This window comes from Pantherophis guttatus, chromosome 9 (assembly GCF_059756535.1).
Source record: "Pantherophis guttatus breed Tessera chromosome 9, ASM5975653v1, whole genome shotgun sequence".
Classification (NCBI taxonomy): domain Eukaryota; kingdom Metazoa; phylum Chordata; class Lepidosauria; order Squamata; family Colubridae; genus Pantherophis; species Pantherophis guttatus.
The window spans coordinates 7,462,161-7,487,658 of NC_142071.1; the positions used below are offsets into that span (position 1 = coordinate 7,462,161).

Consider the following 25,498-nt stretch of genomic DNA (forward strand, 5'->3'; position numbering starts at 1 on the left):
ATCGCATGCCAAAAGCTGGGGGAGTGCGGGGTAGTCACGCGTGCGCGTGCCCACACCCATAATTCTAGGCCCTGCCCCCCCCACATGCATGCACGCACGATCCCCCCATGCTCCCCCCCCCACTTTTGGCATGTGATAGCATGGTGGGCACGATAGACCCGTTTTTTTGCCCTCCCTAGGCTCCAGAGACTTTCTAGGAGCCTGGGGAGGGCGAAAACAGCCTTCCCTACCCCACCGGAGGCCATCCAGAAGCTGGAAACAGCCCATTTCCCAACTTCTAGTGGACCCAGAAGGCCCAAAAATCAGCTGGCCAGCACACGCATGCATGCTGGAGCTGAGCTTGGGCAACGCTCGTGTGCCCACCAATATGGCTCCCCGTGCCACCTGTGGCACGCGTGCCATAGGTTCGCCATCACGGTTCTAGTGTATCTGTCATTTGGGAGGAGGGATTTCCCTCCCCTTCTCAAAATAATCTTTTGGGGGAAATCCAACTTGGTTGCATTCTCAACAGAATAACAGAGTCGAATGGAACCTTGGAGTTCTTCCGGTCCAACTCCCTGCTCAAGCAGGAAACCCTATACCCGTGATGGCAAACACAGGTGGCACAGGTAGCCATATCGATGAGCATGCAAGCTCAGCTGATTTTTGGGCCTTCTGGGCCCACCAGAAGTAGGGAAACAGGCTGTTTCCTGCCTCTGGAGGGCCTCAGGGTGGTGGTGGTGGAAATGGAAGGCCCATTTTTCTCTCTCCCTACCCCCCGGAGGCCCTCCAGAGGCCGAAAATGGCCCGTTTGCCAACTTCTGGTGGGACAGATGCAAAGACATTAGAAGGCTGTTTTCGCCCTCCCCAGACTCCTAGAAAGGCTCTTGAGCCTAGGGGGAGAGAAAAACAGGCCTAGTGGGCCCACCGGGCCATCGCCTGCCAGGAGCAGGGGGAGAGGGGGTGGACGTGCGTGCATGCGTGGGGGCGGAGAGCATACAATTCTGGGTGTGGGCGCGCATGTGTGACCCCCCCTCACTCCCCCCACTCCTGGCACACGATGGCAAAAAGGTTAGCCATCATTGGCCTATACCATTTCAGGAAAAAGGTTGTCCAGTCTTTTTTTTACAAATCTCTAGTGTCGGAGTACTCATAATTTCTGGTAGCAACCATTCCATTGGTTAATTGTTCTCACTGTCAGGAAATTTCTCCTTAATTCTAGGTTGCTCCTCTCCTTGATTAGTTTCCATCCATTGCTTCTTGTCCTGCCCTCAGGTGCTTTGGAGAATAAGTTGACCCTTCCCCCCCCCCACTTCTTTGTGGCAGCCCCTCAACTCTTAGAAGACTGCTATCATGTCACCTCTAGCCCTTCTTTTCATTACTTTACTTTACTTTACTTTTATTTGATTTATATATCGCCCTACTCCCGAAGGACTCAGGGCGGTGAACAGCCAACAATAAAATACATATATACAAAATTTAAAAAACAGAAATAAAATCGAATTAAATAGTTTGGCCCAGACAAATTAAAACCCCAATCAATTTAAAACAAATTTAAACTTTGAGTATTAAAAATATTAAAATTATTAAAATTGTTTAAAAAGAGGGAGAAAATTAGGCCAGGCCCGCCTGATGGAATAAAAAAGTCTTGAGAGCGCGGCGGAAGGTGCGCAGATCCGGGATCCTCCGTATCTCCGGGGGGAGCTCGTTCCAGATAGTAGGTGCCCCCACAGAGAAGGCTCTCCCCCTGGGGGCCGCCAGTCGACATTGTTTGGCCGACGGCACCCGGAGGAGCCCCTCTCTATGGGAGCGTACCGGCCGGTGGGAGGCTATTGGTGGTAGTAGGTGGTCATATCCAATTCCTGCAACTGTTCTTCATATGTTTTAGCCTCAAGTCCCCTAATCACCTTTGTTGCTCTTCTCTGCACTCTTTCTAGAGTCTTAAATCTCAACGTCTCAGATTGAATCTTCCCACTGTCCCTTTGATGACTATGCATTCCTGTTTCCGCTCTACCACATTGTTAAGGTCTACAAATATAGCCAGGAAAGAATGAAAAACACAAACCATGCAGCCACAACATATAGATGTGCACTCATCCAAAAACAAGCATCATTCAGCAGAAGGAGCGCCACGGGGTGGGAGCGGATTGGGTTAATTTCATTAAGAAAAACATTCACTTTTTTAATTGCATGAGTTGCCAGCAGCTTGCACAATTTGTGGCGGGTGTATGCATGTGTATGTGCGTGAATGAGCGATCCAAGATTTGCTGAGTATATGCACTGACTAATGTTTTCTGGCAATCCGTTTAGGAATGATGATGGGCAATTCCCATCACTGTTTGCCGGGGGAAGAAATTGGGACCAGGAACTTAAAAGGCAAATCCTTTGCCCAGTTATATGTTTACTCTGCATTTCTTGTCGGTTTTGCATTTTTGCTTCTGCCGGTTGGTTGGGCTTGGGATTGTTGTGCTTCCCCGATTAGATTTCTCTATCATTGAGTGCTTAACAAAGCCTCTCTCTTTTGCATCTTTGGAAAACAGAATAGAATGAAGATAGAATAATAGAATAGAGTAGAGTAGAGTAGAGTAGAGTAGAGTAGAGTAGAGTAGAGTAGAGTAGAGTAGAGTAGAATAGAATAGAATAGAATAGAATAGAATAGAATAGAATAGAATAGAATAGAATAGAATAATAGAATAGAACAGAACAGAACAGAACAGAACAGAATATAGCATAGCATAGCATAGCATAGCATAGCATAGCATAGCATAGCATAACAAAGTTGGAAGGGACCTTGGAGGTCTTCTAGTCCAACCCCCTGCCCAGGCAGGAAACCCTACACCACTTCAGACAAATGGTTATCCAATCTCTTCTTAAAAACTTCCAATGTTGGAGCATCCATAACTTCTGCAAGCAGGTTGTTCCACTGTTTTCACTGTCAGGAAATCTCTCCTTAGTTCTAAGTTGCTTCTCTCCTTGATGAGTTTCCACCCATTGCTTCTTGTCCTGCCTTCAGGGGCTTTGGAGAATAGCTTGAGAGAGCTTCAGTACTGTGCGAAAAAGGTTATCTATCGGCAAGGGCTTTAAAACAGAGACACAGAGATGCTATTTTTCAAGTGAGGTCGGATACTGTAGTACCGAATGTGTGCAGAGTTTTAAAAAGCTGGTGGAGGGTTTGTAGATAACTTTTTCAGCTTGGCGGTAGAACTTATCATCGCTGGACAGATGCAACAACCCCCACCCCCACAACAGCCCAGGGTGTTATGTGAGATGATTGGGTTTTCCTGTCCCACCCTTGAATTTGAGAAGGCCTACTACGTTCTTTCTCCTCCTCGCTGTTTTCCTCCAAGCCGATTCATCAGTGAAGGCCGCCACCACAAAGGCAGCTTCATTTCCAGGGGCGGCTTGTCTGGCAGGGATGAAAAGGACAGGAAGATGGATGGATGAGGGGTGTTTTTGAGAATATTTGAGCACCACACCCCGTTTAGTCAGAAGGAGCTTTACATGAAATAAATTCTTCGGTTTGTTTACACTATTAGGGAAAATTACCGTGTCTTACGAGAGATGTAAAGTTCAACTAAGTTCAAGAACTCATAACACCCTTCCTTCCTTCCTTCCTCCTTCCTTCCCTCCCTCCCTCCCTCTCTCCCTCCCTCCCTCCCTTCTTTCCTTCCTTCCTTCCCCCTCCCTTCCATCCTTTCTTTCTTCCTTCCCTCCCGCCCTCCCTGCCTCCCTCCCTCCCATCCTTTCTTCCTTCCCTGCCTCTTCTCCTTCCCTCCCTCCCTCCTTCTTTCCTTCCTCCATTTCTCCCTCCCTCCTTCTTTCCTTCCTCCATTTCTCCCTCCTTTCCTCCCTTCCTCCCTCCCATTCTTTCTTCCTTTCCTGCCTCTCCTTCCTCCTTCCCTCCTACCCCCCTACTTCCTCCCTGCCTGCCTGCCTGCCTGCTTCCTTCCCATCCTTCCTTCCTTTCCTGCCTCTTCTCCTTCCCTCCCTCCCTCCTCCCTCCCTCCCTCCCTCCCTCCCTCCCATCCTTCCTTCCTTCCCTGTCTCTTCTCCCTCCCTGCCTGCCTCGTTCCTTCTTTCTTTCCTTCCTCCCTCCCTCCCATCCTTTCTTCCTTTCTTGCCTCTCCTTCCCTCCTACCCCCCTCCTTCCTCCCTGCCTGCCTGCCTGCCTCCCATCCTTTCTTCCCTCCCTGCCCCTCCTTCCTTCCTACCCCCACCTTCCTCCCTGCCTCCCTCCCATCCTTCCTTCCTTCCCTGTCTCTTCTCCCTCCCTCCCTCCCATCCTTTCTTCCTTTCCTGCCTCTCCCTCCCTCCCTCCTTCCTCCCTCCTTGCCTGCCTCCCTCCCTCCCATCCTTTCTTCCTTTCTTGCCTCTCCTTCCCTCCTACCCCCCTCCTTCCTCCCTGCCTGCCTGCCTGCCTCCCATCCTTTCTTCCCTCCCTGCCCCTCCTTCCTTCCTACCCCCACCTTCCTCCCTGCCTCCCTCCCATCCTTCCTTCCTTCCCTGTCTCTTCTCCCTCCCTCCCTCCCATCCTTTCTTCCTTTCCTGCCTCTCCCTCCCTCCCTCCTTCCTCCCTCCTTGCCTGCCTCCCTCCCTCCCATCCTTCCTTCCTTCCCTCCCTCTTCTCCCTCCCTCCCTTCCTGTTGTGGACCTATCTATGCACACACAATACTAATATCAAGATTACGCTTCTCCAGCATTTTCTTTTCCTTTATTGCAAGGCATATATTTCAATCTGGAACAAAGTTATTCATAAGAGAAGGTAGATTTGAAAGAAAAAAAGAGCAAAGAGCTGATTGACTAGCTGTTAAAGAGAGGGTGGGTGACTCATATCCTGAGATCTTTCAATTTGTTGGATGCCATAATTTTCAGCGTCGCTTAAAGCCTTGCTTGCTTGAAATTTTGAGAGGAAGTAAAAAAAAAACAAACCTGCATCTAGTGGGGTTTAGGTGGCAACTACTGATGAGGTTGATCTTTCTGTAATGCAATATCCCCTCCCCTCCACTCTCCTCCCCTGGATCAGACCTTTAAAAGTTGACCCAGTTTGCACGTACTAGAAGTTAAACGGAGGTAGATAATATTAGTTGCATCTTGAAAGCCACCATTTGGCAATTCCTGGGTTGAGATTCTAGCTCAGACACCTCTTTGATCAATTAGGACAATTGATTAGGTAGTGTAAGGAAAATAGAAGGTATACTTGGATCATATATGAGACGTTGCATTAATGGCACACTTCTGTAGTTTAAACCAGCGGTCACCAACTGGTGGTCCACGAGAAAATTTTGGTGGTCGCATTTTTAACATTGCACTAAATCAGGGGTCCCCAAACTACGGCCCCTGGGCCGGATACATGCAATGAATGTTTGTGTTGCTGCAGAGAGTCTCCCCCTTCGGGGTCTTCTTGTATGGGTTGGAGGGGGGCAGAAATTCCGACTTGGGGGCTGCTTCAGCCTCCTGGTGTGAGGCTTTGGGCGAAGGCTGGAGGGAAGTGCCGCTGGTGGCGAAGAGCCGGAGGGCCTCGTTCCAGTGGGATTGCATCATGGCCTGGAACTGGCTGACCATCTCAGCCTGCTGAGCCTCCAGGCGCCGGTATCTGGCCTTGCACTCCCGCAGGTGTTCCCTCTGCTTGGAAAGCCTATGCTCCTAGTCCTCAGCGAGGTGCTTCTACTGAGCCTCCTTCTTGGTTAGATCCAATTTGAACTGAGCTATTTTACCAACTCTTTCTCGTGGTGGCTGCTTAGCTCCAACAACTGCTTCCTGTTGGGGCCCTAAGGAGCCCGGGCGGGGAGGCGAGGAGTGGCTGGGAGGGGAGGGGTGAGTAGAGGCCGGCGAGGAACCCTTCGATGTGAGTGACATCGAGTTGGCCACACCCACCCAGTCACATGACCACCTAGCCACGCCCACCCAGCTGGTCACTAGGCGGATCATATTAGTGGTCCGCGGGATTTAAAATTATGAATTTAGTGGTCCAATCTGAAAGATTGGTGACCCCTGGTTTAAACAACAAACAACTCCAGTTCCTTCTTTAGCTTTACTATCCCATCTCTGTTATCTAGTAATACCAAGATCTTCATAGGATTGGAAAATCAGGCTGAGTATGCATTTATGCTTCAGCTTGTTCCCAAATCATAAGGACTAGAAATTAAGGAAGTAAGCGTTCTTAAAACTCTGTCTATTGAGATATTTTCAGCGTTGCTCATCTTCCATTAAAATAAATTATATAGACAATGTATAAAAACCAGACTCTATATTGCCCTTGATGCGGTTCTTTAATTTGCTTTACACTATAATCATTTAAAACTTATATTATCTCTCATTCAACTGTAGGTGTAGGTCTGTGTCTACACAAACACATAAGCACAAGCGATTTTTAATGGGATTTGCCAAAGCCAAGAATTTTGGCAGCTGGCAAATTGGTATTTATTCGCTATAATTCCTCTGCTGTGTTTTCTGAGGATTTAGAGCTGACAAAATGATTTTTGGAGATTAGATTTGCATGTTGTTCAGGCTTTTCAAATAGATGGTTATAAGTGGAAGTGGGATTTGCTAGACTTGGGTAACTGAGAAGCCTGGGATTTAAGCCTTGCTGTTTCTCTCAGCAAAGTATTATGAGATAAGAGGAATAATTTTTCTCTCTTGAGAAGGACCTGAAGTTTACGAACGAGGATGTGTTGCGTGAACTGGGGACCACTTTATACACAGAGAAGCTGAAGAAATCCCACCAGACTGAGTAGACTTGCTCAACTTCCCTTGAATTTTACAAGTTCAGCAGTCCAAGCCTGCTAGATAACTCAATAACTAACTTGATTATTAAACAACCATCCAAGAAAGGGGAAAGGTTAGAAACCAGAAACTTGGAATTAGTTAAGAACAGGGGTGAAATCCAGCAGGTTCTGGAGAACCGGTAGCGGAAATTTTGAGTAGTTAACCAGCAAATACCACCTCTGGCTGGACCCAGAGTGGGGTGGGCATGGAGATTTTGCAGTATCCTTCCCCCAGGAGTGGGGAGGGAATGGGGATTTTGCAGTATCCTTCCCCCAGGAGTAGGGTGGGAATGGACATTTTGCAGTATCCTTCCCCTGTCACGCCCACCAAACTACACCACGCCCACCAAGCCACAGCCACAGAACCGGTAGTAAAAAAAAAATTGGATTTCATAGCTAAGAAGCTATGTTTTACTCCCAAAGTGTTTTTTCCAACAGGCGGGGCTAAACATACGAACATGTGAATGATTTTTTAAATGTTATCTAATTCTGGATTTTATTTAATTGACCAAACTAAGTAATAATTTTAATTAGCAATTTTATGATGTTTGTGTGTCTATATTTTTCTTGACTGTACACCGCCTTGAGTCCTACGGGAGAAAGGCGGTATAGAAATATAATAAATAAATAATAATAATAAAAATAATAAATAAAAGGCAACTGGACTTCCTTGTTTTTTTTCCTTGAAAATGTTTTGGTTCTCATTCAAAAAGCTTCTTAAGCTTCTATTGACCCAAGAAAATCCAGTTACCTTTTGGAAAAAAAAAAAAAACACCTTTGCAACTATAACTTGGATGATTAAGAATCTCCATAGACATCTCTTTCTTTCTTATATGGTTACCTAAGAATTGTGATGCCCAGGAAAATGGGATGATGCCTTGGCTATAGCATATGGCCCAAGAATTAGGTTGGATCTTCTGCTAATGCTTGCAGAGAAGAAAATGTTCAGAGCTGTACATTTTCAGACATGTGTAACGAGCACAAAAGCGGGGTTTTTTAACAGAATTATAGTCCTCCTGCATTAGTCAGGTTGATATTAGGCTGTTGGGACATGTCCGGTGAGACATCTGGAGTTTTGTAGGCATTCGGCTTGGATTTAAATCACACCAGTCATTAGTCTTGTGCATTCCTGCACTGTGATATTTTTGAATCAACAAGAGGTGGAGAAAGGACTGCCTTAAATCTGGTAGACCAGTCATGGCTTGATGCAGGAAGCATAGAGCCACAGCACCTGTCATGGATGATATTTCTGTCTCTGCTTGGGGAAAAAAAAGTAGTCTAGTCATTGGGTGTTATCAAAACTACTAGTAGACTTTCTGCTGACATCCAGCTGAAATCTACACCTTATGTTTAAGACTTTTAGATGCAGGAAGCAATCTGATTTTTTTGATTTTTTTTTAAAAAAAATCATTGATTTATATCCACCCTGGGAAAGACACAATGTCAACGACACATCAACAAAGCAGCATAAAGCAACAAAGATGATAAGGGGGACTACTGGGGACTAAATCATATGACAAGCAATTGAGGGAAATAGGTATGTTTAGTCTAGGGGTCGGCAACCCGTGGCTTTGGAGCCGCATGTGGCTCTTTCATCCCTCTGCTGCGGCTCCCTGTCGCCGATCAGCTCCACAATTGAAAGGGCTTTCGGTTAGGACAGGTAGAGGAAAAAAGACGCCGCGCTAGGAGGAGACACTATGGTGGGGGAACTGACTTCCGGTCAGCAGAGGAAAAAGGACGCCATGCTAGGAGGAGACACTATGGTGGGGGAACTGGACTTCCGGTCGGCTGCAGAATTGAACGGGGAACTTCTGGTTAGGAACTTTGTGGCTCTTTGAGTGTTTAAGGATTAGTCTAACCAAGAGAAGGACAAGGGGTGACATGATAGCAATTATTTGAGGGGGCTGTCCCAGAGATGAGGGGGTCTATCTGTTCTCCAAAGCACCTTGTGGACAGGATAAGAAGTAATGGATGGAAGCTCATCAGGAGAGATCCAACCTGGATCTCCTAAAGAGAAATTTCCTGACATTGAGGGCAATTAATCAGTGGAACGGTTTGCTTCCAGAAGCTGTGGGTGCTCCATCATTGGAAGTTATCAAGAAGTGATTGGATAGTCCTTTGTCCGGATCTTCTCCTGCTTGGACTAGAAGACCTCTAAGATCCCTTCCAACCTTATTATTTTATGTTCTATGTTCTAAATCCGTGATGGTGAACCTATGGCACGCGTGCCGGAAGTGGCACGCAAAGCCATCTCTCCAGGCACACTAGCCATCCGGGTTGCTCTTCCGGGTTCTAGTGCGCCGGTCATCTGGTCTTCATGCATGCGGGAATGCCGTAAACCGGAAGAGCAGCTGCCCGGTACCATGCACATGCTGGGAAGATGATCTTCCGGTTTACGGTGCACACATGCGCACTGGCGCACCGGCTAGTCTTTGTGTGTGCATGCGCGCCATAAACCAGAAGACCACGTGGCTGGTGCGCATGTGCACGCCGGAAACCGGAAGATCATCTTCCCGGCGTGCGTATGCGCACTGGGTGGCTGCTCTTCCGGTTTCCGGCACGTGCCCAAATTCGGCACGTGCCGTTGACGAATCGTATTCGCCAACACTGTTCTAAATCATTACTGCTAACTATTAGTAACCAGTGGCTATCTAACTTCTCATGTTAGAGGTTTGCATTAGAGCAGTGTTTCCCAAACTTGATCCTTTGAAGATGTATGGACTTCAACTCCCAGAATTCCTCAACCAGGCATACTGGTTGGGGAATTCTGGGAATTGAAGTCCATGCATCTTAAAATAGCCAAGTTTGGGAAACACTGCATTAGAGGTATTATCACTTCTGGCCACTATATATTTGGCTTAAGATGGGTCTCCATTGCTGAGATCTGTGCCCAAAGTATGTATTCCTTCTCTGTAGACCCATATTGGCTACAAAGGGCCTTGCAATAACTTTGCTGGAGATGGCACTGCCATGCTGGGCAGGCTTGGAGCACCCCCTCCTGGCATGTTCCAAAAACATGTTTTTTACATGCTTGGCTTTTTACAGGCATTTTCCCCCGTTGCATTGTGGGAAATAATCACATTCCCTATATTTAATTCATGGTTTTTTTTTTTTTAATATTCCGCTTAACTTCAAATTTGGTTAAGTAACATTTAGTTTTCTCTGGACTTTGTCCACATTTTTCCTTTGCCCTGTCTACTTTTTCTATGCTGGTACAGGTAATTCACCTTGAGCCTGGTGAGATTTGCAGGCAGCTGGCAGCTAAGTGCTAGCACTTAACAGCACTTAGTCCGCTGCACCACAGAGGCTCTTGTTAACAGATTAACACTGAAAGGAAAAGAAAAGGAAGAAACAGAATACTTTTAAACATGGGACTCGTTTTACCAATGGCTAAGTAATAGAAACAGATTGGAAACTGCCCAGACAACACACTGTTCAGATGAATATGGAACTTTTAATGTTTATTTTAAAAAAAATGTATCAATAAAAGATATTTTTTTGAAAAAAAAATGTTATAAGTCAAGAACTATCTGAAGGCTGTTCCAAGATTAGGTATGTCTCCTCCCCAAAGGAGGAGCCTAGAGCCGTGATGGCAAATCTATGCCATGCATGCCAAAGGGGGGAACGCATTGCCCTCTCTGAGGGCACGCGGATTTCTCTCTGTGGGCACGTGAGCCGTCACCCCAGTTCAACTCCACCGCCACATGCGCATGTGCCTCCTGCCAGCCAGCTGATTTTCGGGTCTCTGCCGTGCATGCAGGGGGGCGGGACACATGCGGGAGACATGCTCACATGCGTGGGGAGTGGGGTCACAGGCTCATGCATGGGGGTCTTGCACAGGGAGCGCGTGGGGGTGCGGCCCGTTTTTGCTCCAAGGTGGCTGCAGAGAGGCCTACTAGGCCCAAAACAGGGCAGAGGGGGGTCGCGTGGACATGCTCAGGGTGCAGGAGGAGCATTTGGCATGCAATGACAAAAAGGTTAGCCGTCGATGGGGGTGGGGGAAGAATGAATGTTTTAATATAAATGTACAATTATGAGGATAGAAGAGATAGATTAGGCAAAATTGAAAGGAAATTGGAAAGAAAGTAGATATTAATATAAAATTGGGGATGCTGGGATATCAAATAGGGGAAATATTAGACAACAAAGAAGAAAGAAAGAAGAGAGGAGGAAAGGGTAAGATAGAAGAGGAGAGGGAGAGAGAGGAAGGGAAGAATAATGTAGGCTGGTGACCCCCAGGGGGAGGGCCTTCTCTGTGGGGGCACCTACTCTCTGGAATCAGCTGCCCCCAGAGATAAGGAGAATCCAAGACCTCGGTGCCTTCCGCCGTGCCCTTAAAACCTTCTTTTTCCAGCAAGCCGGGCTGGCTTAACATATTTTTTAATATATTTTTAATTTTTAATTGGTTCGCTATCTTAAACTGGGGCCAAATTAATATATATCCTTTTAATTGTTTTTTAATGTTTGTATTGTATGTTTTTATCTGGCTGTACACCGCCCTGAGTCTTTCGAGAGAAGGTGCGGTATATAAATTTGAAATAAAATAAAAAAATAAATAAAATAAAATAAAGAAAGGGGAAAGGAGAGGAAGAAAAGATAGGGGAAAAGAGTAGGAGAGAAGGTTAGAAAGGGGGAAAAAGAGGGGAGGAGTGGGGGAAAGGAAGGGGAAGTAGGGAAGAGGAAGGAGAGGAGGAAGGAAGAAAGTAGGAGAGGAGAGGAGGTAGAGAAGGGGAAAAAAAGAAGAAAGAGAAGAAGGTTTGTTGTAAAATAAGGGAACAGAAACGGTAGAAGAGCAACCCCGAATGCAATTAAAATGTTTTACTGTTATGCTTTCTTTAAAAAAAAATATGTATATGTATGATTAATTATGGATAAGAGAATGTACATTTACAATATGTGTATAAGAAATAAAAATAAAAACTTTTTCAAAAAAAAAAAATGGGTTAGCCATCACAGGCCTCGAGCCTCTCTCTGCTCCTGTACATCATCCCTCTTCTATTTTGTCTTCTTGTAGACTCGGATGCAGAGTTTGCAACCTGACCCCAAAGCTCAGTACCGGAGCGTCTTTGAGGCCTTGAGAAAGATCGTCCGCACGGAAGGCCTCTGGAGGCCGCTGCGAGGAATTAACGTCACCGTCCTGGGAGCCGGCCCGGCCCACGCCTTGTACTTTGCCTGCTACGAAAAAATGAAACGCACTTTAAGTGACATTATACAACATGGAGGCAACAGCCACCTGGCCAATGGTATATTGACATAACCCAATGGGTGCCCTCTTGGCGCTTTGACTCGACTTGCGTACTTTTTCATGTGGTCTGACATCTTCAGCATGCAATTTCTGCTTCTGGAGAGACAAAAAAACAAGACGCTTGGAAGACTCCATCTTTGGCAACCAAGGCGTTCTTGCTACGTTCAACTTCTTGTCTATTTCCTACAGGCACCTGCTCAGTTTTAGAGGCACGCACGTATGAAGAATACCGAAGATACGTAGTGCTCCAGTTCCTCTAAAAGTTAGATGTTAAAGTGTTTTGATCCTAAATACCTCTGATTGGGCTCTGGGAAGGAGTTGTCTGAAATAGCTTGTTGGTCTTAACATGGGCAGCTTTCTAGGAAAATTTGGTTCTTAGATTTCGGGTTTCGCTTCTCTCCAGAAATCTGTTTTGTCACTGCTAAATCTTACCATATTTGGCTGTGCTGCCAAGAATGTAAAATTACAAGCTGGCTTGGATCACTCCAATCTCCACCTCTGGTCCGACATTTTTTACTTCCTATAATAATCAGCCAGCTGTCTTTAAAAATTTACCAGTCTTTCTCTCCAGCATATGACACTCAGAGGCATATTGGTTCTATAATTGGAATTTCTGCTTTTAGGATCCACGTTGATGCTTATTATGTGCTTCGTAGCAAACTGTGCGCTAGAATAAATTCTGCAGTCTCCTAATCGGCAGTTCGCAAATATGCATCTAATTGCGTTTCTATTATCCTCCAATTAACACAAATAGCTTTTCACTGAACTTTGTTTGTTTTATTTAGATCTTCTTGGCACTGAATGAAAGAATCAGTAGGTTGCTAATATTTAAATGTATGCCTCCAAAATCCTGTTTGCTTGGAAGACACTGAAATCGAAAAGGGTGCACTTCTCTTAATATACAAGAAATGCAGAGTTGTAATCTCCTTAGATAGGCAGTTAATTGAACCATGCCAGCACAGTGGTTAGAATGCAGTATCGTAAGCTAACTCTGCCCACAGCCAGGAGTTCAATTCTGACCAGATCAAGGTTGACTTAACCTTCCATCCTTCTGTGGTCGGTAAAATGAAGACCCAGATTGTTGGGGGCAACATACCAATCTTATTCAACATGCTACCATGTTGGATGCCTTACTTCTTGGTCCCACTAGATTCGCCTTCTTCGGAGAGGTGACCTGCAGTATTCCTTCTGGTAGGATGTTAGGACCTAAAGTTTGAATTATGTGCCTGGAACAGGTAATATGTGATGCGTAGGCATATTAAGAAGATCAAAGTACCATCTTCAGTTTGAGGGAATCACTCCCATTTTTTTGAAGATGCTCTTTTTGGGGCCAGGGTGGTACTGCTTTTCACCATAGTTGCCTCACTGGTAGAGGTCCTTGGAGGTCAACCTGGATTAGTGATTTTTTCTGGAGATTATTTCCGGCTGGGATGGTAATAAACAAGGCACTCCTCCTTGTCTCACACCAAAGTCTTCTTCAATGTTATTGGCTTAACTTGTGATTATAATTACGGTATTTAAAGTGGCACAGTCTAAGAAATTGTTTATAATGTTCTTAGCATCCATCAGTATTAATAATATGTATTTTTCAAGATGATGCCTGTTTCTCTTTGTTTAAGAACAATGAATACCACACAATCATGTGATATTCCCGGAGCTTTCTTTGTATAATGATTTACTTTAAAAAGGCAAGTTGTCTGAATGCATCTTTTGTAGTGTTGATGTTGTGCATAAGAGAGAAAACATTCTAACTGATCAGAATAGAGTTTCAGATTAATTTTTTTTTATTTTGCCCTCCAAGAAGTAGACCAAAGTAGGAGGAATTAGTGGGTAATCCTCCATGGCTTAATTTTGGAATACTGGAAAGAGATAATTGTTTTATTTCCAAGAGAAATAATTTCAAGTAAAGTTTTTTTTTTTCTCTTGAGATAGAACATTTTTAAATTTGGACATGTGGCCTTTCTACATAATGCAGAATTTGGGGTTATGCAAGATTAATAATTCGAAGTTCAATATACCGTATTTTTCAGAATATAAGACACATTTCCCCCCCCTAAAAGAGGGTGAAAATTTGGGTGCATCTTATATGCCAAATGTAGCCAAATACACGAGACACGGAGGAGGTGATGGTCCATGGCAATCCCTGCAGCCTGGAACAGCTGATTGAGGGTATTGAGGGAGGCTGATCCACCCGCCAATCAGCTGCTCGTGCTGAATCAGGCTGCAATAATTTGCTGAAGCTGACCTGGCTGTTCGCTATTTGCTGCAAGGACTGTCAGAGTTTGCAGCAGCAAGCGAAACACAAGCGGAGGAGAGGAGTTTCAGTTTCAGTTTTAGTTTCAGAGATCAGCACAGCATGCAGCTTTAGAACAATTAACCTAAGCCATGCTCAGGCTCCTTGCTGTCTCCTTCCTTGTTGCTCACACAGCAAATACTGTTTGTTTCCAAACAATCTCACACACTGACAGGATGCTATCCAGATGAATACTGATGGATGCTGGTAGGCAGAGGCAGAATTTTTTTTTTTCTTATTTTCCTCCCCCAAAACTAAAGTGCATCTTATACTCCGAAAAATATGGTAATTTTAATGAAGGGTGCTGAGTGCTGTTCTTATGCTCAGTTTGATTTAAAGATGCACGAGTGGGATTATGAATTTTACATGGATAGTTGACATTTTATTTCAATAATTGTAAGTTTTTTCCATATAGAGAGTGTTTGTTAGAGTGAAGGAAAAAAAGGATATAGATATCTCTTCCCTGACCTTGAAGAGGAACTCTCAATTGCCCTGTGAATCCTTGAGATTAAATTATTTTCCATTAATTAAGATTATGTTAGCATTTGTCAATTGTTTCTCAGTGCATTAATCCACAGCAGAGATGTCCAACCTTGGTAACTTTAAGTCTTGTAGACTTCAACTCCCAGAATTGAAGTAAACTTCAACTCCCAGACCAGGTGATCTGAGGGACCATCTCGTGCCAGTCACATCTACCTAACCCATCAGAGTGGGAAGGCAGGGAATGCTGCGGGTCCCATCCCTGAGGGAGATGCACCTGGTGGGATCCAGAGGAAAGATCTTCTCTGTGGTGGCTCCCTCTCTCTGGAACATCATTCCCCCAGAGATTAGAACGGACCCCACTCTAATACTTTTCTGGAAGGCACTGAAGACCTGCTTCTGCCAGCGGGCCTGGGAAACCCAGAGTGGGATGGAGCCCATTAAATGGCTCGTGTGATCTGTTGCCATAGTGGTGGGTGAGAGGTGGAGGTGCAATGGTGGGATTCAAATAATTTAACAATTGGTTCTCTGCCCTAATGACTAGCTGGATGGGATGGCCATGGTGGGCATGGCCAGGGGGTGTGACAGGCAGCACTGGGCCTCCTACACCCCCCGGGAGCAAAAACGGGCCGCGGGAGGGGAGCCGCCCCCCTGCCCCATGTTTTGGGCCTAGTAGGCCTCCTTGCAGCTTCCTGGATCGATCTATCTATCTATCTATCTATCTATCTATCTATCTATCTATCTATCTATCTATCTATCTATCTTTCTTTCTTTCTTTCTTTCTTTCTTTCTTTCTTTCTTTCTTTCTCTCTCTCTCTCTCCCTCCTTTCCTTCCTTCCTTCCTTCTTTCCTTCTTTCCTTCCTTCCTTCTTTCCTTCCTTCCTTCCTTCTTTCCTTCCTTCCTTCCTTCTTTCTTTCCTTCCTTCCTTCTTTTCTTCCTTCCTTCTTTTCTTCCTTCCTTCCTTCTTCCTTCCTTCCTTCCTTCCTTCCTTCCTTCCTTCCTTCCTTCCTTCCTTCCTTCCTTCCTTCCTTCCTTTCTTTCTTTCTTTCTTTCTTTCTTTCTTTCTTTCTTTCCCAGCATGGGAGTTGAAGTCCTCAAATCCTACAGTTGACAAGATTGGACACCCTTGATCTACAGTAATAGTTTTTTGCCGTCATTATTAAGGCAATTCCAAATGTTCTCTGCCACCACAAGGGAAATCTTTTTGTCATATGTTATGACTGATAATTGAGTGCAAATGGTTATATTTCTGGTTATATATAGCAAAGTTTTTCTTTACTTAACTTGTGCGCTTTGAGTAACTTGCTGAAGGGCCGCTACAGTAGGTGAGGTTAGGGAAAACATAATGCCAGCTGACATTCTCTATCGCACTGAAAGTTCTAATTTAATGGTAATTTTGGAAGGAGTTCTGATTGGCTGCCAGCAATAACATAGCTCCACGTTGTATATTTCTAGCATCTGTAAATCTAGCCAACATATTCTTTTTTTAAAAAAAAAATGAGAAAGAAAACCTTTTATTCTTCCCAGCCATGCTGTTGGTAAGTTCATGGAAATTTATTTAGATATTTTTAAAAGTTGTTATTCTGGAGGTTTTCATTTGGTTACCTTCAGATTTTTTTTAAAAAGAAATTGTTTCACAGCTGTTAAATGCAATTCTTTATATTCCTTTTGTATGTGACTCTTAGGATGTGTACTTCTGTGATACTGTATGTTCTTTTTCAAACGATCTGCAATATGTTAGGTTGGTTTGCAAGAGGCATAATGAGCCTGGAGGCTTGAGTGCTAATCGTTAAGGGGATGCAGTTTTGTGCTCAGGATCAAGGACGGCTTGTCAAAACTTGCTTTGTGAAAGGGGCCTGTCTTGGTTTCTTCTTTTGCAGGCATGGCTGGGAGTATAGCTACCCTTCTTCACGATGGTGTCATGAATCCAGCAGAAGGTAATGCTTTTTTGGGGGGGCAATTGGCCCAGTGAGGCTGAGAGAAGGGAAGGATAATTAAAAAATTATCTGAGATATGCATTATATTGCCCATCGGGGTTCCATATCAGCTATCAGAAGTTTCTAAGAGAGATATACGGAATTTATTTTAACATCATAGGGCCGTGATGGTGTTCTGTCCCAGCTTCGGATTCCCAGAGAATGTGACACACACCAAGCTTCGCAAACACTGTTTCATTCCAAACAAAGCCCTTTCAAGAATGCAGGCTTCCCGTGGAAAGGGTCCTTATTAAAGTTATTATGAACAAAGTCCAACAAAGGTTGGCAGTCAGTCCAGAAAACCAGATATGAGAAGTCGCTTGCTCTCCAAGATGCTCTGTAGTAATGAGACGTTGTTTCCAGCAAGAAAGCACTAGCTGCATGCGACTTAAATAGGCTAAGGGAGTGGCCAATTATCCTCAAGCTCTACTCTCGAGTAGACATCCTCCTCCTGAGTAGCCACTCCTGCCTTTTGGCAGCCCTGCGTGCTCGAGCATTGAGGAGAGGCTCCTCCACTTCGCTCTCTCCACTTGAAGGAGCCTCTGGAGGTTCTGAAGGCCCTGGCTGAGTCTCTGCCTCTGGCACCACATCCTCTTCGGCCTCCTCGCTGTCCGACGCGAGCGCTGGCTGCACAGGCTGCTGGCACGACCCCACACCAGCCTCCTTGTCGTCAGGATCAGCCATGATCCGCGCAGGCTGCCGGCCAGCTGATTTTTAGGATGCACGGGGGCCGGGGTACATGCAGGAGACGCACACACATATGCAAGGGGGTCACAACATGCGCAGGGAGTGGGGGTCGCGTGCACATGTGTAGGGGGCGGGGGCAGAGCACGGGGAGGGCACTCCTCCCCACAGCCCGTTTTTGGGCCCAGGAGGCTGCAGTGAGGCCTGCTAGGCCAAAAACGGCAGGGGATTGCACGCACCGAGGCAGGGGCATCGTGGGGGATCACGTATGCATGTGTGGGGGAGGTGGAAGGAGCGTGGGGGGGGTCATGCACTCATGCGCAGGGGACACATTGCATTATGAGTGCTGTCACACGTGTGCGCTGTCACATATGTGCATGCTTTTGGCACACAATGAGAAAAAGGTTAGCCATCACTGTCATAGGGTTATAAGAAGCATACAGGTAGTCCTCAACATACAACCACAATTGAGCCCAAAATTTAGGTTGTTAAGTGAGAAATTTGTTACGTGAGTTTTGGCCCATTTTACGACTTCTCGTCACCTTGGTTGAGTGACTCACTGAAGTTCTTAAATTGGTAACCTGGCGGTTAAGTGAATCTAGCTTCCCCGTTGACTTCGGTTGTCAGAAGGCCACAAAGGTGGATCACATGACTCTGGGACACTACAACTATCATAAATGTGAGTTGTCAAGTTTTTCAATGTAAATCACATGACCATGGGGATGCTGCAACGGTCATAAGAGTGAAAAATGGTCATAAATAACTTTTTGCATTGCCATTTTAACTTGGATTGGTCACTAAATGAACTGTTGTAAGTGGAGGACTGCCTAGCAAAAGAAATTCTTCCTAGAGATGATCAGAAAGATAATGGGGGGTCCTTGGTAATCTCTGAGATGGATTGTTTTCTCGCACACAATTCCTTACTCAACTAAGTAAAATCAGCAGATGTGTGGATGAGGTTATCCAGTTGGGTAGTGAAACATCTGCAAAGAACCAAGCTCAGAGAGCACCAAGGACCCCCTCAGTTCAACCCTGCGCTAAAAATATTATCCCCTAGTGATATCTCTGATATAATTATGAAGAGAGCATTTTAGCCAATAGTTTCTCCTCTCCTCATATCCAAGAACAACTCTCTGCTCCATGAAAGGAGGCCTGTAATCAGGGGTGGGCTGCTGGGGGATTCGCAACGGTTCAGGAGAACCTCTAGCTAAGTTTCTGTGCAGTTCGGAGAACCCCCAAATCCCACTCCTGGCTGGCCCCGCCCACCCCACCCCTCCCAGAAGTCCCCCACACGGCCCATTTTGGATGCAGGTAAGTGCAGGGCATGCGCGGAGGCTCGGGGAGGGCAAAAAACGGGCCTACCAGAAGTTTGGGCCCATTTCCGGCTTCCAGAGGGTCCCTGGAGCCTGGGGAGGCCGTTTCCACCCTCCCAGAGGCTCGAGGAAAGCCTCCGGAGTCCGGGGAGGGCAAAAACGCAGGAGGCTGACTAGGCCATGCCCACTATGGCCACGCCCACCCAGCAACTGGTCAGAGAACCCCTTGCTAAAATTTGTAACATTTGTAATGTGCTTGCAATATGGCAGTGAGGGGAAAGCATCCCAGCCAACCTTAAAAAGAGGCACTATTCTCTGTCCTTTGCTTGGAAAAGATTCGAATTGGTGCAGCGTGATTAGGCAAGCGATAAATCACACGGCGGCCACTGCAACTTTCCTGCCCTGCTCCCAGGTGGCCCTTCAGGAATGGGTATCTTCCACTCAAGCGTGTGACCTTGATCTAACTTGGATTTCTTTTTGTTGTTTCTTGTCTCTCTTCCTGTTGTTCCTTCGCTCTGCTTCCCTTTTCCATCCGGGGACGCGCGCCACGCCTGATCTCCTGATGGCCAGTCGTGAAGCAACGCATGCAGATGTACAATTCTCCGCACAAGACAGTCACGGAATGCATCCGCTCGGTGCATCGGACTGAAGGCTTGGGGGCCTTTTACCGCAGCTACACCACCCAGCTCACCATGAACATCCCTTTCCAAGCCATCCATTTTATGACCTACGAGTTCATGCAGGAGCAAATCAACCCCCAGCGACAATACAACCCTCGCTCGCACATCGTTTCGGGGGCCGTGGCGGGAGCCGTGGCAGCGGCGGCCACGACCCCCTTAGACGTTTGCAAGACCTTGCTCAACACTCAGGAGAACTTGGTGTTGAGTTCTGTCAACATTAGCGGGCACCTCTCTGGCATGGCCAACGCCTTTAGAACAGTCTACCAACTGGGAGGGGTCACCGGGTATTTTAAGGGCGTCCAAGCACGTGTGATCTACCAGATGCCTTCAACTGCCATCGCCTGGTCCGTCTATGAATTTTTCAAGTACGTCCTTACCAAACGCCAATTGAAGAAAGGCGCTCCTTGCTGAGGGATCGCCCCGGAGCAACTGCAGACAAAATCTCTGAGAAAGCTGTCGGCCTCTCTCTCTCTCTCTGTGTGTGTGTGTAAACCTCACCAGGTTCTTTATGGCCATTTGTAAAGATAGCTGGTGGATCCCTGACTGGATTACGCCTGTGTTTGTGTGTGCGCGTGCACCAAAGGATGTTCTTTTGGAGAGGAGATGGCTCTTTCTCCCCATCTTCCTCCTGCTTTTGCTAAATCAAAATGTTTATTCTTTTAGACCTGTATTTATAGTTTTCTAGGGTGTTGATAAGTGTGATGAGATTTGTACAAGTTTGTACTTATTTTTTCACTGGAATGCTTGGGGGAGGTGGGGGCTAAGCTGGGGAGGGTTGCGTATCGGGGTGGGGCGGGGGGAAGACAAATGCTTCAGCTATGGGCAGCTTTTCCCAAAAGACTAATGCCTTTAAACCGAACAGAGACAATTACGCGATGGATAAAATAGATGGATAATGTTTATCCTTTATTTTTCTATTATTTTTTTAAGGGGAAAAAAAAAAAAAGATGATCGTGCCAGGGTGACTGCTTTGTGAATTTTAAAGGGCTTTACTGTTTTTGTTGTTTCCATTGGTAAGAAGAGTATTTTCCTCCTAAACTAGAATAGCGCCAAGCACATCTGGTCTGATATTATACTGGCTGTCAAATGTTTTTTTTTTCTTCTTTTCCTTCCAATGTACTTGAAGGGATTTCAGACCGGGGGTGTCTGTGTGGGACAGATGGGGGTTGGGGTCAGAAATATTCAGATTATGGCTCTTAATGATCAATGAACAGTCTCTTTGTGTAGATGGGATGCTGAAATACGCACAAAAAGGAGTTTGGTCTTGTTTGTGTGGCAACAGCTATGGATGTCACCTTGACTTTTGTCACTGTTACACGCACGCGCACACACACAAAATCCCCTCCAGATGGTCTGGAAATCCCAAGGTTTTATGTTACATTTTCCCTTTCTTAAGCATGTCTGAACTGGGCTGCTTCTGATAATAACCATTCAAAAGCCTTTTCTTTGGCCACGCTTTAGCAGGTGTTAAACCTCTGAAGGTGCTCCAATGAATTGCATCTCATTTTTGGATTGTCGTTGTGCTCTTTAATTTATTTCTACTTCTCACCAAAGCTCTGCTTCCCTTCGGGCCTCCCTTCTCTCTACCCCTAAGCCAGACGTACTATGATACACAAGTATATTGATTGCACTCGTGTGTAAATGAATACTCAAGAGACGTGCTCAGGAATGGGGGCATCAGGTTTACATTGCTGCAATAAAGCTTGCCTCAGATTGCTTCTCCCAAAAATACTGACAGCCATTCGCTGGTGTTCCATTTTGGCATTGACAACCTTTAGTGAAGGAAGGGTTTCAAGTCCAGCTTACCTCCAAAGTTAAGAAAAAAGAGAAATGAGGGTGAAATGTTGCATCTGTGATCATCCCTTTTCAGGTACTTGATCGATTAAAATGAAGATCAATAGAGTAATTTTAGCACTTGGGACAAATCAGGAGTGCCGCTATGAAAACTAACTATGCTAACTAATATTCTAAGACAGCGGCCTCCAACCTTTTGGGCACCAGGGACAGGTTCCGTGGAGAGAGGTTTTTCCGTGGACTGGAGGGGACGTGGTTTTGTGTGCTGCCTGCATCCCACGGATGGGGCTTTGCTTGTTTGCGTGGCCCGGTTTCTAGCATGCCACGGCCCAGTACCAGACCCCTGTTCTAAGGCAAAGGTTTTTACAAATAACCTGTCCTTGCACACGCCATGCATTTAATAGGAATGGTGCAGGGGTGAAATGCTACTGGTTTAGATCAGTTCTGGCGAACTGGTAGTAAAAAAATGCTACCAGTTCGCCTGAACTGGTATTTCCGACGATCAGCTGTGCCGTGCGCTTTAAATCCTGTTTAGAAATCCTGCTTTCTAGCGAATCTAAATCATGCAGCACAGCTGTTCCACCCCCCTCTCGCTGTTCTACTTACCTTCTTAAGCCTCCTTTTTCAGCGCTGCGTGCACACAGCAAGCTAGTAGCAAACCTTGGAGGATTTCACCACTGGAATGGTGTCCAGGGTTATCTGATGAGTTACTCATCTCCTTTTGTGCGTAAGGGCAGAAACTTAGTCTTAAAGCTTGAATTGCAAATGTTGACTACTTAGATCAGGATGCTTTCAGAAAACATAGTTTCCCAGCCCCGATGGAAATGAAACAAAACAATAACTCAAGAAATATTTCCTTGGGGACTTCAGGAAATACTACTGCTTGCAGTAAATATTGTAAAGATTGACATCAATATTTTCCAACTGGGCATCCCCCCCCCCAACTGGGCCTAGGATTGCAGTGGAGAATTCCCAGCCAGCCTTGAGAGAAAAAAATGTCTTCATAACCAGCTATGTTCTATTCCAAATACAGAATTTACAGCGCCATTTGGTTTTAAGTCATTACATTATATTTGCAGGCTTTGAAAGGTTAAAAGAAAAAGAAGAAGAAGCAGAATGTAAAGTTTCCAAAAGATGCCCTAATTAATTCATGAGCCATGATCCAAACTTCAAAGGAAATACAGTCATTTATTAGGAGCAACATTCCGGCAATACTCGGATGCAGTTAGGACTGATCCCACATAGATTTACGTTCCCCTATGACCCTGTCTCTCCCCTCCTCTCTGGCCATGTCACAAATCACATTCTCCAATTAACCACTTTGGCTGGCTGTGAAACCTAACACCCTCCTTCTGATTGCGGTCAGGAAGAATGTATGGACTTCAGTTCTCCCTCCCTCCTGTTCATGGCAACTTGAAAGCTTTGCAAGTTGACATAGAACCAGGTTTAAATCAGGGTTTTTCAAACTTGGCAATTGTAAGATGGGGGGATTTCAACTTCCAGAAGTCCACACACCTTCAAGTTCCTAATTTTGAAGAAACGCTGATTCATTGTACTTAAGGACCAACTCCCAGTTTGTTCAAGAAAAACAAAAATAGCAAACCAGTGTCGTTAAATAGAACTGTTCTTCGACAGTGTCAGATTGAAAAGTCTAACTTTAAAACACAAAACGAATAATGGGGAGGTGGGATTTTGGGACAATTCCCCTTTTCCCCTCCGTGCTGCTTTTTGGCCTTAGAAATACTCCCCAAATAAGGTACCCACCAAGGTTCTTACATAGAATCTTCTTCCCAAAAGTGGACTGGATTGAACATAGATGGTGATATGTACGAGAGTGACTATGAGTTAGCGGTGGAAGGAACAGGATATAGTTTAGTTGCTCTCTATCTGGGTGAGCTATTTTTTCCTTCTAAACCTTTCTCATCGTTGCCTAATTTATGGGGACAGTCTCAGATTTAGCACACTTTGGCCTGCTCAGAATGCAACCTGCTAATCTTTCCTCAGTAAGGAGGAACTGATTTCAAATCAATGTCTTGAATGAGGTCCCTGAATTGTTTTTTTTTTAAAAAATATGTGCTTATAAGCTAAATCCAAATGCGTAAGTGTTACCCTGAAGTATGTTGGACTTGAAGTATTTGCAGGCAAAATTCACAGTGGGCGAAGACAAGGCCTGTCTGAATTCTGAGTGGGTTGGTAACTTTTTTCTAACAGCAGCAGCAACCACAAAAAATGCACAACTGAATACACAATGCAGGTAGTCCTCGACTTACAATAGCTTGTTTAGTGACCTTCAAAGTTATGGCGGCACTGAAAAATTTGACTTAATGGCCGTTTTTCACTATTACGACCTTTGCAGCATTCCCCCTGGTCACATGATGAAAATTCAGACGCTTGGCAACTGGTTCATATTTATGCCAGTTGCTTCGTCCCGAGGTTATGTGATCCCCATTTTGCGACCTTCTGACATGCAATGTCCATGGGGAAGCCAGATTCACTAAACAACCATGTTACTAACCAGCTGCAGCGATTCGCTTAACAACTGTGGCAAGGAAGGTCGTAAAAACGGAGCACTTAACAAACGTCTCGCTTAACAACAGAAACTTTGGGCTCAATTGAGGTCGTAAATTGAGGACTATCTGTAGTACTTAAAATGCTTAGGTTGGCGTTCTGAATCATCCTTTTTTGCTCTGTTGTATTGAGTCCCACTGTGTGCTGGGCTAGAATTCTCTACTACAGGGGTGTCAAACTCTAGGCCCGGGGTGCTTGGATTCGGCCCACAGGGTGCTTAGATCTGGCCCACAGGGCTACCCAGGAAATAGCGAAGGAACGGTCTGTGGTGCCTCAGCCAGCAAAAACGGAGTGTCAGGATTCCAAGTAATGTAAAAGATGGCTTCCAGGCTTGACACGGAGCTTGGAAGGACTGTGTGTGGCCCTCCCGTGCTCCGTTTTCTCTGACAGAGGGCTGCAGGAGGCCGTCGCAGCCGAAACGGAGCTCGGGAGCCCGTTTTTGCTGACAGAGCGGTTGGACCACCACAGGTGCCCCCGACACGAGTGACATTGAGCTGGCCACGCCCATCCTGGCCATGCCCACTCTGGCCCCCCAAGGTCGAACACAACCTTGATGTGGCCCTCAAAGAAATAGAGTGTCAGCATTCTGATGCTGCCATAAAAAGACGAGGCTTGACTTTTCACCTACTTATTTTCTCTGTAGATAATATCCCCTAGGAGATGGGAGGGGGGAACATTCCTGTGGGGTGAGGTCAGAAGCTGGGGAGACTGACTTGGAAGATGGCCAATGAGAAGATGAGAATTGGGGAACGGGAAGGGTTTGGGGATCAGAGGGTTAGTATCGGCTACGACGAAGTCGGGGCCAGATCTGTCGTACTCAATAAATGGAATATTTCAGCAAAGATTAATTGTTTGGGAGTGCAATTTATTTGAGATGACATTGAAACCTGACATAGAGTTTGACACCCCTGCTCTACTAAGATAACGGCATCCAATAGCTGCTCCCGCCAAAGGCCTTTTAAAAAGTGAAGCGAGATTCTGCAAATGCCGAAGTACGGATTCCGCTGCTTTGCACGCTACAGACGCACATTTTTAAAGTGATTTTTTTTTTTTTTTTGGAAAGCTGACATTTGCCGTTTGAAAATTGCCTTCTTATAAATTTACCAATGTAGACTTTTTACCAGGAATGTTTGTACGTGTATATATACAATCATGCTTATGCGCGTGCACACACAAACACACACTTATTCCCAGCAGAACAAAAATGTGTTTTGAAATGCTGCTACAGTTAAAACACTGGGGCTCAAGTAATAAAAAAAAATGTGTTTGATTTATTAGATCAAGGTCGGGTTTTGTTTTTCCAAAAGCGGCTCCTTACTCATCGACTAAAAATGTTCCTTGGGGTCATTATTGTGGAGCGTCTGGCTTTTCCTTTCACCATTGAACAGTGGCTAATGGTATTTGCATATGTTTCCCCATTTAATTTACAGAACCAGAAAGAACTCTTGAGGATGGCTGAACATACTACTGGTAATAAGGGAAAATATTTGTTGCTCAGGGTTGACATGAGTTGGGTCCTTGGTACTCTCAGCTTGCTTGTTTTCTTGCAGATGTTCCATTACCCAAAGTAGGTAACAACATCTAGACAATGGTGGGATTTGGCTGGCTTGGGCCGGTTTGTGTGAACCGGTAGTTAAATTCCTGGCTGGCCCTGCCCCTCCCCGCACCTTCTAGGAGTTCCCACGCACCCCATTTTGGCTCCCAGGTAAGTGCAGGGAGGC

At 45.5% G+C, this 25,498-nt stretch overlaps 1 protein-coding gene across 1 annotated transcript in view; it reads left to right on the plus strand.

Annotated features, from left to right (window-relative positions):
* Positions 1 to 25,054, plus strand: part of SLC25A37 (solute carrier family 25 member 37) — a 50,697-nt gene extending 25,643 nt beyond the window's left edge. The window contains exons 3-5 of the mRNA XM_034436825.3: positions 11,758 to 11,986; positions 16,643 to 16,699; positions 19,306 to 25,054. Of these exons, the coding sequence (XP_034292716.2) occupies positions 11,758 to 11,986; positions 16,643 to 16,699; positions 19,306 to 19,826 (807 nt within the window). The 3' untranslated portion in view covers positions 19,827 to 25,054. The remainder of the gene's footprint in view (positions 1 to 11,757; positions 11,987 to 16,642; positions 16,700 to 19,305) is intronic.
* Positions 25,055 to 25,498: the final 444 nt, after the last annotated feature.